This window comes from Ambystoma mexicanum, chromosome 2q, assembly GCF_040938575.1.
Source record: "Ambystoma mexicanum isolate Mex_15411 chromosome 2q, UKY_AmexF1_1, whole genome shotgun sequence".
Taxonomy (NCBI): Eukaryota; Metazoa; Chordata; class Amphibia; order Caudata; family Ambystomatidae; genus Ambystoma; species Ambystoma mexicanum.
Window position 1 is genome coordinate 1,026,477,913 of NC_090924.1, and position 15,898 is coordinate 1,026,493,810.

General features: G+C 43.8%; 1 protein-coding gene across 1 annotated transcript in view; it reads left to right on the forward strand.

The window, feature by feature from the left end:
- The window catches only part of CFAP69 (cilia and flagella associated protein 69), a 1,486,345-nt gene that overhangs the window by 501,872 nt on the left and 968,575 nt on the right, over positions 1–15,898 (forward strand). The window contains exon 10 of the mRNA XM_069648365.1: positions 10,419–10,467. Within this exon, the coding sequence (XP_069504466.1) occupies positions 10,419–10,467 (49 nt within the window). The remainder of the gene's footprint in view (positions 1–10,418; positions 10,468–15,898) is intronic.

Consider the following 15,898-nt stretch of genomic DNA (forward strand, 5'->3'; position numbering starts at 1 on the left):
CCACCAAGATAGAAATTTAAAAAATGAAAAAGTTATTTTGAAAAAAAATAAAACACTGTTTTCCACCTAGTCCCATTAATTTTCCCACAGAGAAAAATACCAAATTCTTCAGTGCACAGCAAAAACCACTCTACAGAATTGTACCCGTTATGGAACAACTTGGGCACGATGCGTTGACTCGATTTTCAGGACTGGGCTGGGTTTATTCTGTCCAGTAGTTGTTAAAATATTTGACGGGGAAGAGGGTGCCCCCTTCTCCCAGTATTCTAGCTATGTGTCGCAAAATGCATCAGAGAGACTTTTCAGAAATGAAAAACTGCCATTTCTTTTTTTTTTCAATGCTCGAGATAACTGCAGTTATTCCAGGGTTTGTAGAAAACTAAAAGTAGAAAAATGCCATTTGGAGGAGGAAAATAGATGAAATAGCATCACCCTAGAGGTGGAGAGGGGGAAAGAGGGCACCTTGTGAAATTGGGGTGTTGGGGGAGGGGAAACTGGAGACCAAGTTAAGAGGTTGAATGTTTTTGCCATAACCTCAGGAATAGTGCCGTCAACCTGCGGGATAACTGTGGTTACAATAGAAGACGTGATCGGGAATTAGATTGCGTCACACGAAACAACAAGTGTTTGGGGGAATGGGAGAGCCGTAGGGAGGGAAAAAAGGCCTGAGGGGCGTGAAGGGGGGCATGGCAAGACGGGGAGAGGTACTTGGTGAGTGCCTGGGAGGACAGGGAAGTGTTTTGGATTTGGAGTGCGTTTTTTTGATAACCGCAGTTATTTGGGAGCGTTTACAGTTAACCAGAGGTATCTGTAGTACATTTCTATTACTAACTGCGGGTATGGGAAAACGTTTTTTTTAAAAGAGAATTAAAGGAATAGTGTGCTCTGAAATATTATTGTCCCGAGGGTTCGGGCATGTGTTTTTAAGTATACGTTGATCGATCGCACAAACATTTCCAATGCACCTTACCGTAGTTTTCCTCTTTTGTACACATGCGAAATCAGGCAGCAGGTCGTGGCCATCTTGTGATAATCTGATCAGTTGCCGCATCGCCCAGGGTGGACTGCCCTGGCGGCACTAAATCATATCCCCCGCCCCTCAGGCTGAGATCACTAGACGCGTACCGCCCATTTCACAACACCAATGCACGTCTCGTGTCAACATTCTCTGCGCTTCAGCTAATGACGTGTCTCCATGGAAATGGCAGGACGCCTCTTTCCTCAATAACTATAAACAGACCGCTTCTCAACAGACAACATCAGATTTGCTTTCCCATTCCTTTCACTGTCTTTTTTTGAGTATTCTGTGCCTCGTTTCTGTGCTCTGGTCAGCTACCTTTGTTGCTTGTAGCCTGTGCAAACAGATACTAGTACCATTACTATACGTATTTTTCTCCACATAATAACAACAATACAGCTCTACCAGTACAAGCCGGTGTATTCCGAGGAGGAATTACTAGAAAGAGAAAGATGTGCAAACTATGGGGCTTCGGACTACAGTTGGGAGGACGATTCTACAGATCAAGAGCCTGGGCCTAGTCGCATGGATGGCGTTTCCATCTGGTGTACCTGCAATCGGTGTGCGCTAATGCCAACCGAGGAGGAGAACTGCAGCTTCCGAGAAAACTCTGGATGCTTGTCCTACATATCTGAAGGTGAGACACGGCCACAATGCATTACCAAGCTGCAAGACTTCAGGGCAGGCTGCCTCACATGGACCGTGTTGAGGATTATGATGGTGCTTATGCACGAACTTCGCAACAGTTCACCTTCGCAATCCAAGCAATGAGTAAGTGTACTCTAGTTGTGATGTCACTTAGGCCACTACCATTTCATGGTTGTCTCCTATATTGTCGTAACTTTGATCTATCATTGCCAAACGAATGTAGTCTTGCAATTCTATACATCACTCTAAGTTTGGGGAAATCCTAGTGGTATCCTTATGTTTATGTCATGTACGTCCGTGAAGCAATATTTCTTTGTGTCCCAAATGTAATGGAATACATAGACGTTCAATATTGTACAGTGTCTAGGTAACATTTGTACTGGCAACAATGCCATTGGATACAAGAATTGTCATTGGCAACTAAGGTTTAATACACTTATCTTGTTCATTTAAAAACAGTTTGTATCTTTCTCTTTCACAGGTGGTACAGGCTGGTGGCCTATCGTTTGTTTACATGGTGGCTTCAGGGGAGGCTTGGACACCACGTTCAACGAGTAATACCCGCCTGTGTCGTTGGTGCCATTAGCAAAACCTTCCCGAGTGACAGCGGTCAGTACAGGGGATTTTCCCTCACTGTGCTGCAACCGACCTTTATAATGTGTAGTAAATTTATTCCATCAAAATCAGCAACAAAATAAAACACAACGGAACTATCATCAATGGTTGTTTCAATTTTTCAGTGTGTCTCCATTCAGAAATGTACCTGCCCTTTCCCGCACGCCTCATGCCCATTCATCCCCCCCCTCCATTATCAAAGGCAGTTCACACCAGTGGATGTGCGCTGCCAAAGGGGGCTGGCAGGGATGGAAACAGCTAATGTGCCAAACACCACGTGCACTTCAAATGTATCTTCCGCACAGGGGCCATTGTACACATGGCCTCCCCAGACCCAGTGTCTCCGGGCAGGCTTGCATGAAGCTGGCAGCGCCTCTGCAATCCACATAAGTGTGTCTCCCTTCAGCAGTGTTCTGGCCCTTGTCTGCACGCCTCATGCCCATCCATCACCATCCCCCCATTATCAAAGGCAGTTCGCACAAGTGGATGTGCGCTGCCAAAGAGGGCTGGCAGGGGTTGGAACGGCCAAGGTTCCAAACACCATGTACACTTCAAAGGTATTTTACGCACAGGGCCCATTGTACACATGGCCCAGCCAGCCCCCGTGTCTCCAGACATGCTTCCCTGAAGCAGGCCGCGCCCCTGCTATCCACATAAAACCACGCCATATACACGTCATTCATTCACATACACACCCTCATTTCTAATTCTAAACAACTTGATATTTAACATGAGAACATCTTTGAGCACTGCAAGTCAGCTCGTGAACATGCTAACTGAGAACCTCTGTGACCACTGCGAGTCAGCTCGTCGGTGTGCTACCTGTTCTCCTGCCACTAAGTACCCTGCTTGCACAATATAACTGTTTGTTGATCAAGGTAAGGGCAGGTCACCTAATCGTATCTCCTTGATCTCTAAATGTCTATCTATTTCGAACGAACGTACACAGTAGTGTTCTGTTCATTCATCTCATTGCCATTGACTTAATATTAATTTGTTATGTAATCGATTGTCATCAGTGTCAATTTGGATCTAATTGCATCCTATGCGGACCGTGTATATAGGCATGTTTCCTTTTGATGCTCGATAGTACATTCAAGGGACGAGTAACATGTTATAATTTTCATCACATCAATGAATTCTTTATGAAAGTTATCCTATAATACAGCCGGCTACGCTACACTGGTTTTGCTTTAGTGACCAAAACGTAGCTTGTATAGAAAAAATGTATGGTATAATTCCATCTTTCTCACGCTTTTATGCAAAGTAATTTTTGAACATTGTTGACCTTTTTTTTGTTACAGAATTTCCAACAATGCCTGCATGTACGGTTTTCGGTTGCCCCTCTAAGACCCATAACAAATCTAAAGGCACTACAATGCATGTATTCCCGAGGAATATAGATCAAATAAGAGAATGGGTCAGATATTGCGGATTTGCGCTGGAAGAGCTTAAAAGTAGAGCCCATAAAGTCTTGGAGGACACGAGGGGTGATCGATACCGCATCTGCAGCCTGCACTTTGCCACAAATTTGTACGACCAATCCAAGTACACAAAGAAGAATCGACTCGTAAATTGCTCCCAAATGCAATTCCGACTCTATTCATTCACAGGACCCCACAAGTTCCAGATTTAGCTATAGTCCTTGGGGTAGTGAACAGGTGACTAAATGGATGGATTGGTGTTTTAGGTGTAAATGTCCCTCATAATATTTATTCACAAGATTGTATTGCTTTATAACTAAACCCCATTATGCTAAACATCTGTCCTTGGTTTTAGGAGCATCATAGAAAACGATTTATGGGCACAGATAACTATGCTATAGTGCTCTTTGAAATAAGCATATTGTTTTCGTAATCCGTCTTTTTACATGCCAATTTTCGAGATTAGCATTTCTAAATCAAATCAAATTTTCCCTTTACAGCTCCATGACTATGCACTGAATATGAAGGAGCAAGATTCTGCATCCATGTCATGCCTGGGGTCAACAACAACCTTGAGCGCGTATCGGGTTGTCTTATTTAGCTATTCAGTTCCGGAATTGTTTTATGTATAGAATTTGCGATAATATGATCATATTTTTTATGTATCGTGTTGGTCATTTACACAATGTTTCATTCATGGTTTTGTATTGATATGTACCATTGTCTGCGTCAAATTGTGTGTGTTCAATTTAAATTTTTTCATCCATACAAAAAAAAGTACTGTGTTACAGGGAGATGCTGATACTTCTACTACAATTGCATCATCCCTCCCAGTTATTCAGGAGCAAGAGTTATGCATACTGGCAGTTCCCTCGAATGAAAGAAACTAGGTCCTAGATCTAATACTATTAGACATTGACATTATTATAAACGAGCAGCTTTTGCAAATTGCTTGAGTGCAACATTTCAATCAGTGTTGGTTTCGCACAGTCATCTTTGATCGAGTAAACTATCCATCAATCAGGTGAAATTCTAAATGTATATTTTGACTAAATGACGTACACCGTGTACGAGGGTATATGGGTAAGGCATGTGTGCGATGGAATAATTTGATTTCAAATACAAATGACTTATTTTTCTTTTCTAGGGATGTATACAAGATCTGGATATAGAAGTGGAGGCACGTGGATCCGAGTCGGTGGACCAGCGTGCTGGTGCTGTCGTTACAGTAAAGAAGAATGTTTCACAGAAAAGCAAGAAAGATACGGTAAGTTACAAACAATTTCATTTTCAAACAGTGTTTTGTGCTGGTGCCTTCATAGCATGCTTTTTTAAAAATCTAAGTTGTCATATAATGTATGTTGGATTTTCATTGAACATGTTTTTCAAACCTTTTTCAAACCTATCTTCTAGTTGCCTGATGGTGTACAAACTATCCAGACGCAGACAGCGACAGAAATCAGAGATGCTGCTTGCCAAACTGATTTCACCATGGAGCAACTATTTATTTGAGGCGCAGCGTGTTCAAATCAATAAGCAGACTCGAGATGCTTTTGCCGAATGGCCAGAAAATTAATTTAATGTGACCGGCGAAGCCAGCAAAGTGTTGTTGGACCATTGCTACAATGCGACTGCTCCACCAGATGAAGATGAAACTGAATGTAATGAATGTGCTTTTGAATTTGTCGCAGACCACGTAACACAATCGACACCCGCCAAACAAAGGTCACCCAAAAACCAATCGACATTGATGTTTTCTCTGATTCATGTTCAAGTAACAGAAGCTGAAATGACAGAGACTGAAGCATCAATACAATTGAACGAGGAACTAGACCAAGATCTCAACTACAGTATGTCCAGTTTGGCTGATATGTCAACCACAGTTCAGTCCGAAACAACATTAAAACAGGATGATAGTCTAATAAAGGAGCCCAAATACATTGTATTCGACAGCTGCTTGATAGAGATTATAATGATGCTGGAATGTGTGCATTTTTCTGAGAGGGGAAGTATGTGGGAAGCCGTTGGTGAATGTGACTTGTGTACCACAAGGCAGTAACCTCAAAATATATGCCACCTGTGAAATGCTCCATGAAAAATGTTCATGATCCGCTCAACCAATGCTGGGGAAACTGCCAGCCTGGAATCTACCGTGTGCAGCTGCTTTACTTCTCAGTGGGTCTAGTTTCAGTAAGTTGTCCAGTTTCTGAGAATTTGTGGGACTCCATTTCATTTCTAAAACGCAGTACTATAAATATCAACGTCAATATCTGTTCCCTGCCATTGGTGAAGCTTGGAAAACGGTTCAGGCTAGCTGGCGATGGACAGTGTGACAGCCCCAGATTTTCAGCAAAGTACTGCACATACCACTTTCAGGACATGGAAAGTAAAAATAATTGTGAGTTCGGTGATCGTGCCGGTCTCCGAATGTAAATCCTCAGTGGCCATGGAGAAACTTGGTTTTATAAAATCACTGGAAGATCTCCAATCGAGGGAAATGCAAATCGACCTCATAGCCACGTACAGACACGTTTCAATAGCCAAGACAATGCGAGAGCAGTTCGCAAATATTCACCATCAATTTGATCTATGGCACATTGCCAAATCCATAAATAAAAAATTCTCAGCAGTATGGGGAAAAAAAAGGTTCCGAAAATATTTTACAGTGGTCCCAGTCTTTCAGCAACTATCTTTGGTGGAGCTCCAAAACTTGTGATGGGTCTGTGGAAATTCTACTAGAGAAATGGCGGTCACTAATGCACCACTGTTCCAACGTTCACTCTTGGACAGAAAACCAACATTTCCACCAATGTGCACATGACCCTTTGTCGCCGGAGCAGGAACGGAAGAGGAAGCGGTTGATTCCATCTTCACCTCCACACAAAGCCCTTGAGAAGATTGTGTTTGATAAAACTCTATCAAGAGATCTGAAGGGACTCAAAGAATTCTGTCACATGGGAGATTTGGAGGTGTTCCACAATATGTGCCTAAAGTACAGGCCAAAGAGATTGCATTTCGGCATAGATGGTATGAAATATAGGACATTACTAGCGGTATCGCATAACGAGAATGTAGGTCGTGAACAATTGAGGACTGCGGGAAACTTTGGGATGCTTCGCTACACAATGGCATTTACAAAAAGAAGCAAAAATGGCTGGTCAAGCCAGTATATGAGGAAATGGAATTCGATTTTGTGAAGGATCTTATTATGACTGTCTTGCAGATACATACTCACGAAATCACACGTGACTTTGTTCCGAGTACACATACATTGCCACAAAACATTGCCAACGTGCCCTGTCCACCTAAAGCAGAGCTCGTGGAACAGTTCACTTCCAGGTTCAAATGATTACCATTTCTTTTTTTGATCAACAATGTTTTTATGAAGTGCCCAAATAAAGCACCAAATTTGTCTTTTGAAATCTATCCTCTTTGTCAATTTTTTTTCAACAAGTTCCATTTTTACGAATGCCATACAATGTAACGCTGTGCTTACACACTTTTCATTTCGTCAACCTACTGTGGGACATTCACTGATCAATGTGGGATGGTGGTGAGAAATAGCTGCACTCTGACCAATATATTCATGGAGGCATGTGTTGGGTGGCGTTGCTAATGTAAGGAAGGAGTGGGCCGGTTTAGCCTCCCTACCCCCATACATTATATGCAAAAGTGACACCCTGCACTTGCACTCGTGGGGGGCACATCCTTTGCCATTATGCTGCCATGGGGAAGAAGGCCATGACATAATCAGAGGTGGGGCTATTGCTAGACACATTTTCTGTACCCTCGACTACAACTTTGGACTAGGCCGCATTCTGTCATTGTGAAGTTTCCCCTATACCTCAGCAGCACCAAGAACAGCGAGCACCGACGGCCCCCCACATTTTTACTCCTGTGCCTATGCCTCAAGTCCCTTTTTCATGGATGCGCTGAGACAAGATGGTGCAAACTAAGAATGTATCTTCATTCTGAGTGAAGGTCAGCAGCTTTGATTTTTAGCTTGCGCGCTCAGCAAGCCCACGCATCGACACAGTATAAGGTTCAATTGTTTTTCGACCTTGAGAGGAAGGCATGATCCCCATAGGAATGAATTAAGGGAGGGGTGTAATAAAGTCAAATATGATAATGTTCACCATTCCAAAACTGGACAAAGGATCATGCAATTTATTTTTATGAAAAGGCGTTGATCTGAACGGTGTCTCTGAGTTACGCTAAGAGAATGGAAATGCAGAATGTAATGTAAGTTTTACTTTCAACCATTTATATAGACCAATGACGTAATTTATCATTAGCCCACCGTTATTGCTAGGTTACATTGTACTGGGTTGTTCTTTGTGGCATATTGCAATCGCACGCAAGCACAACCTGTGTGCATACTTGTCTTTGTTCCCGGGCACATGGGGAGTTCAGCATCGAGATGCATGTAGACCACCACTCGGTTCCCCCAGGTTCAACGCTAATATTTAATTAAAATGCCGTCTGTGTGTTATTCGAATTGTAATGTCAGCTTCCGCATCCCATTTCGAGCTGAACATACTCCATAGCACTAACCTTTGAATATAATTGTGGACTAGTTTTCACGTTGTTTTCTCTGTGTTGCCATTGTTTCATGTCTGTGTTCATGATTAGTTTTAACGCAGGCTGAATTAATCGGTAAAATGATCAATTGTAATAAAGATTGGCTATTGAGACACATTTCTTTTATGTTTTCCAAACAGCTGCATCATGCCTTTCTGTGATTGTCATCGATTCCAGATCCCAACAGACAGGTTTTTCAACCGCCAGCTGGAGCTACTTTTGAATGGCTGGGTCACAGTGACCCTTTTTTGGGATGATCGACACAGGCCCATATGCCCTTACGCTGTACCAGTGATAAGGAGCAACCTGACATAGTTTACGGTGGACTAGCACCAAGCTGATGCCCAAGCCTTGCGATTCACGGTGTGTCTGATGCGCTTCTTATACCTACCCAAAAGGAACACTGCGTGACTCATGATAAACATTTGTGGACCGAGAAAAAAATGAGAAAAAAGAAAATAATTACCCATTTCATTGAATATGGCAATCGCTGGATGTTCTTGGAGCGTTGATTGTGAAATAAAAGTACTTTAAAAATTGTACTCCTATTTCCTTTTGAAGTATAGTTTTGTATTCTGAATTGTGACTTGCTGTGTTGTGAGTTGATGTGTGTTGATTTCCGGGTTCTGCGTCACGTCACGTAGGTGATGACTGGGCGCGTTTGGCTACGCTGCCCACTAACAACATGGAGATAGGCGGAGAATATCACTAGGTTTGGTGATGTCAGCCTGAGGGGCGGGGGATATGATTTAGTGCCGCCAGGGCAGTCCACCTTGGGCGATGCGGCAACTGATCAGATTATCACAGGATGGCCACGCCCTGCTACCTGATTTCGCATGTGTACAAAAGAGGAAAACTATGGTAAGGTGCATTGGAAATGTTTGTGCGATCGATCAACCTATACTTAAAAACACATGCCCGAACCCTCAGGACAATAATATTTCAGAGTACTCTATTCCTTTAAAAAAAATCATATTCATTTTTTTAAAAGGGGATCTTTACAGCTAGAGTTTGGTTGGGGGGTAATGGGTGTTGCCGAAGACTATGCCTAATTAGTTACTTCAGGGAACCTAATGGTGCAATACGGAAAGTGGCCAAGGCCTGGCTTATGGGCCCTAACAAACCCTATTGGGGCAAGATGTCAAGAGGCCATGACCAAAAGAAACCTAGCCGTCTGGCCACAGCTGAAGGCCATGGCCAGTGGGCCTGTTTAGGAAACCTATTGGAGCAACATGTAGAGTGGCCACGGCTAAAGGTCATGGCTAGTGGTCCCCAAAGAAAGCTAGTAGTGTGGCCATGACTGAAGGCCATGGTTAGTGGTCCCCAAAGGAAGCTAGTGATGTGGCCACTACTGAAGGCCATGGCTAGTGGGCCCCATAGAAAGTTATTGGAGGAACATGTGCAATGTCCATTGCCGAAGGCCGGGGGCTATGGTCATGGCCAGAGGCCATGGTTAAGCGGGAAAGAAATGTAGTGTTTTTAAAACACACACAATACAGTGGGCATGGCTAAAAACCCTGGCTAGTGGCCCGTTAAAAAAAATATATATATATGGACCAACAAAACACTTGAAATTCATTGACGAAGCAGATTTAACTCATCAAAACTTGAAATTCAGCAGATGTGTGAAGAAATCACCAACTTAACTCTGTGCCTTCCCGTTGCAAAGCCCATGAGAACATACAGATTATAAGAGAGAGGATTCACAATGACATACAAAATGGCATTATGGGGGACATTGCATTATGGGGGACATCAACAAAAGAGGACGGAGTTAAGCTGGCCAACTTAACTACACCTTAACTAATGGAATGATATAACCTGGGTCCCAGGCTTCTATATTGACCAAACAAGGGGCACTGCACCTTTGGTGGATTTATATTCCCAGAATTTCCTAAGCACTGAATTGCCTGGTGATCATTTTCTGTGTATTTTTGTTGCTGGAGACAGCGAAAGGCCTCGTTCATTGCGCTAGACCGCATTCCAAAAACACTTTGTTCAAAGTTAGTCATTATTAATTAAATAAAGCTGTTTTTGACTTCGTGGATACATGTAAATGCAATTAACATATTGTAGCATTTTTGTGTGTGTAAGCCTCACAGCTATGTAATTTGTGATTTTATATATTTTAGGAAAGTGGATTTGCTCAACAGCTGATCTTGTTTGCCACTTTCCCTGAAGGTAAGCATTTAAATTCTGACGGTTGTCAAGTCTTCTAAACAAAGAATGTTGTTTTTGTAAAACATTGCCCTGGATGCACGGTGTCTGAACAGCAGGGAACTGCAGTAATGTCCGCAGGCTGGAAGCATTGACTGTATGTGTGTCTAGATCAGGGGTATCAAACATAAGCCCCATGGGCAAGATCAGGCCCTAAAAGCTCCTTCATCCAACCCTCCACATTGGTGGTGCACATTCCAGAGCAATGTGTTCCGAAAGGGGAGAGAAAGAAAAGGCTTTAGATTCACTCTTGTGAGAGAAAGACAGTGTCACTGCTAGCCGATTCCTTGCAGATCGTTTGGGAACAACACCAGACTAAATGGTAACCAGACTAAAAGGATGGGATATAAAGCAAAGAAAACGGTGATAAGTGAAAATATTGCCAACCAATTAAATACAAACAAATTAAATGTCCCCTTACTATTTAAGAGCTACTTCCTTTTAAGCATAAGCAAAATATTATTTGTTTCTGCAGCCACCGGGTTCCCATTTGCCACTATTTCTAAATGGGAGAAGGAAATTACTGTGAGCTCAACAAGGTACACAAACATGCCCTATAAATTATCACCATCTGTGACAATGTGTATGCAGGCAGACTATAAGGCTACAGTTACCGAGGCATAAATCCAGGAAGTCCACTTCATGTATGGACTTTCCTCTGTTTTTCTTTCTCTCCTTTTGGTTGCCAGGAGACACAGAACGAAGGGGAGAGCGAGGAGAGCCGTTACAGCTGGGCATATTGAGAGACAGCTGATAAGTTCAAGAGTTGTTAGACTAAGTTTACGCCGTTGTGCGGACTTTAGTTATTAAGGAGTTAATTTTGTTTTTGGGTTGTCAAAGAAACAAGGCTGGAAGAAGTCGAGTGAAAATAAACAGAGCAGCGCTGTTGCGCTCTAACTGATGCTGAGGAAGACAAGGCGATCGCTGTCGCTCGTTCCGTAGAAGGGGCGGAGACATGGCTGAAACGTAGCGGCACCCTGAACGGAGGTGAGACCTGGAGGAGGGGACCGGAGCCGGCACCCGATCTGAGGAGGAGGAGGGCAAGCGCCGCTGGAGTCGCGGAGAAGGGAACGTTGACGCCGAAGGAGCGAAGCCGTCGGCAGACGTCGAAGTTATGAAGAGGACGAACTGTGTGCATCCCGGAGTGAAAGGAAGAGGGTCGCTGTAAGTACCTAACCGGAGGTAAAAGTGTGTCAGTTAAGCGAACTCCAGACAAGAGAGGTGCGTGGCCGAAAGACCGTACTGAAGTGAAGTACGCGTTGGCTGAACTTATCAAGAGGCGAATGCTGACTAGCAAATAAATGCGGAGCTGGAACATTAACAGAGAGTGTGAGGGAGCTTTTCCAGGAGAGGAAACCACGCAAGACGAGGTGTCCCATACATCAAACCAGCTAAGTGCAGATAACAAGAGAAGTGTTTAAGCCAATGTTAACAAGGAAAGCATCCTGTTGCTAGTGAGTACGAACTGTCATAAGAGGGGAAGCAGTCTGCCTTAAGAATAGAGTAAAATAGCACAGAGAGTTCTAAACGAATCTTAAAGGAAGCTGAGACCCAAGAGACCAAATGAAAGACTGAAAGGAAAGGCCCAATGAGAGTCACAGAGAAGGAAGTAAAAAGACTAGAGGGAGTGTAATAATCAAGCTAACATTCTTACCCAACGAATTTACCAAATTGCTCTTACCCTGGTGTTACGCTGACCAGAACTTTGTCCGGGAGTGCCGAAGAAAACGTATCGTTTTCAGTTACCTAAAGAAAGAGAAAAGAAAGAATTTGTTTTGTTCAATAAAAGAATCGGACTCTCTTTTAATCCAAACAAACTACTTGTTGGCTAAGATCTCATCATTTAAAGTACAACACCCTTGAAGTATCACACCATCATAGCCTGTGCAGAAGAAATCATGCTCACTCTGTGATCTGATGAGATGGCAGACCGAGGTGATTTATTAATTGGCTTGCAAGTCCTGGCGCACAGCATAGCCGCCCCCTAACCGCACCCACCTTGGTAACCTAACCTACTTTCCAGGCTGTTATCTTTATAACCTCATGGTCACCTAATGGCTTGAGAAAGCCTCCTGCTAGGCCTTCCAGCATGCTTATCCTGCCTCTCACCAAACAATGGAAAAATGCAGAAGTCTCTGGGTCCGTCATTAATATCTATAGATGGAAATGATGCCTTACTGATGCCGTTCTGGTACAGTTTGGCCTTTAAGGGGATGGAGATTACTCCTGGAATAGTCTTGCATTCTTGCCTCAGTGGCTGAGGTGCATCCATCAGCCAACCATATGACTAATTCTGTAGCCACACAACTATCCATTTTTCATACGAGTTAGTATTCGTCGGATCTGTTGGACCTAAGCCCACATCCTTGCTCCAGTACCCTCCCCAGGGGACATAGCAGATATGTACCCTGTAACTGCACATAGTTTGTTATTAATCATCCCCAATATTGCTATTAGTATCCAGCACAATGTACCAGACACTAATCGTTGTTTATTTCACAAAGGATGCATTTGTTTCAAAACTTAAAAAAAAAATAAAAAAATAGATGACCGCTATGGATCATGAGAAGGGACTTTCCATGACGGTCATTTGCGAGGCTGAGGGGGTGCACCGAGAACCGCAAAGGACCAGGCAGCGCAAGGTAAGAGGGGCTGGGATGGGAGGGTGTAAAATATGTGGAAGAAGGGGATGTGGGGACGCGGGCAGCACTTACATGAGCACCCGGCGGGGGAAGATGGCAGCCTCCTGTTATGAGGGGGCTCGGACGGCAGGATTACCATGTGATAAGGCCCCCGTTTTGAGCCTCCTCATTGTCTGGGAGGCCAACTCTCCCATGCCCTCACCGGGTACTAATATTTATTAAAAGGCCTCGCTTTCTCACCTAGAACATACAAGGATGCCTCACCCCAAACTTGTTCAATATCTTCAACAAATATGAATCTGCAATCATTATTAAACTACCAGTTTACGTTCCTTGTGGAGCATAGGGCAAAGTTGCTGGGGCACAAAAATTTACAACCATATTTTCAAAAAAATCCATAACAAGGTTACCTTGCATTAAAACAATTCAATGCAAACTTGCATCAAAATTAAATTTAAGTTGTAGTTTGAGGTGCAGCTCCCCAAAACCTTTTTTGGTGTTGGCGCTTTGTGGCGCAAGCCTCAAATATCGCCAAAAACATTGCTACTGTAAAAAAAAAGTAAAGATAAAGGGAGAAGGGGAGTTCGGGAGCAGACTATGGTGTTGGCATAGCAACTTTCAGACGCTTTGCGATGAAATGACTGAAGCACCATTTGGCCGAAGCACCAATTGGGCCTAAGCCCTCTCGTCTGCCGGCCCTCTGCTGTTGCTGGGGAGCTGTACGCTCCGAAGTAGGAGAAACATTACTGCACTTAAGTAACTCCTGTGGACTATGTTTAATGTCCTGCGCGCAGTGATCTCTTTTCGGAAAAGCAGACTGCAGCAGTTGAGAAAGCACATGGCACGGCCCCCAGGCGCCAAGGCATAATGGGGCGGAGTGGCTGTTGGTGTTCAGACCCCGAAGCTACCAATGTTGTCAGCGGACGATCGGCGACATTGATGCGGCACGATATGCGTGGGTGTTGTCTTCTTGTTGGTTGTATGGGTGTCACTGCAATGCGATACCAGGCAAGCGAAACGAAGAGTAGTGCATGGGCAAGTTCCCCAGTTAAGAAACGGGAGGACCGCAATTCAATCCCCGCGACTAAGCATGAACGTTTATTAAACAATAAGAATGGACGCTCGATTACGAGTGCAATAAATTAACAAGCCTGGTCCTCCTTGTGCTTTAGAGTTCACTGCGTTACTTCTTAATGAAGAGCAGTTGAACGATTCTGGACTTGGATTCATTGAGGTATGCAGGGAAGAACTATGCAGCAGAAAGCACACCCGTTTATACGCTGTGGCTGCGTGCTTGGGTATCAAAAGCAGCAAAAGTTGCGATTGATATAGAAGCGCACATGAAGGAGGTTGTGTACGAGCTGGAAATTGTCGGAAAGGAATTGGGTTGGGTTTGTCATTTTGTTTTAGGTAGTTTCCCCCATGAAGGCCTGCTGTATGTCCATTCTCCGCTAAATAAGAGGTTGGTTGCATGTTTAAATGTGCCCCCGGAGGTGGAAGGCCCAGGGGCATAAGATCGAAGTTGGGATTGAAGTGGTCCGAACATGGGCAGTCCCCACCGGAGGCTGGCCCCATTAGCATGCAGGTGAGCAGGGTGCGCCACCCGGACCTAGTAACAAAAGGGACCCAGACTGGGTGCCCCAAACAGCGAGAGGGTGACGGGCAGATGTCAACTCCCTGTCAAACAGGTAGTCCCTGCCCCTGACACCCACATCAAAGGCCCCTTCCCCATGACAGACGTAGGGACATTGGGCCTTTGATGCATCAATGGGGGGCTACCTTGCCCTCAGGCCAGTTTTGGCCCATAACTGAGGAGGGCAAGGCAGCCCCCAGTCAGCATTTCCTTCGCACAGCACAACAGGAGCAGTGTGCATCAAGAGAAGGTAAGAATTCAAAAACCTCCCTCTAAGTAGAGCAGGCCTAATTGGCACCAAACTCTTTCTTAACAAACACACTAGGCTAAATTGCCGCTCAGAATAAAGGAGAGAAGTAGATCAGGCAACAATACAGAGAAGGAAGCTGAATAAACGGTGTTTAGGGAAAAAAATGGAAGTCTGATGATCCATCATTACATACTAAAGGCATAAAATAACCAAAAGGGCAAACGCCTCACAAAGCAGAAAATAATATAAAGACAAAATAAACTGGTCAGACGAGGAAACCAAGTAGTTAACCCATCTACTAACCCCTCGCAAGAGGCAAATATGTAATAAAGTCTTTTGTAAAAAAAACGTGAAGGAAACTGGCAAAAAAAATAGCATCTCTCAAAGGGGCCAATCCCAAAAAGGCAGGAATATATCAAATGAAAGGACAATAATGCCTCTAAATGAGGAAAAGCGCATAAATGTCTGAAAAAAGGCAAACGCTGCACTAAGAAAAAAACTTGAAAACGAACCGGGATAAAGGAAAAGAATTTGTCTAAACGAAGGCGTCTACTGATAACTAAAGTCTGAATTGGAAAGTGACACTTTATCTTCTTTTATTAGTATACTTCGCTAAACAGAACAGCGCTGACATGACTGGTCCACAGAAGTCGCAAGCTTTATTATAAAGGGTCGCAGGGATCAGCCTCGAGTTGGCCCTATGTGGAAGTAAGGTCCTTGCTCACCTGATCCCTTGTTCCCCAAAATTTGTTTTGGTTTTACATTGTTTTTTATTGGTTGGTTTTCTTTACACATAGCTCATGATACAATAAAGCTTGTGACCAAAGTTTTGTCCACCCTATTTGGTTGTCTGGCCTCCTCATTAAGGTA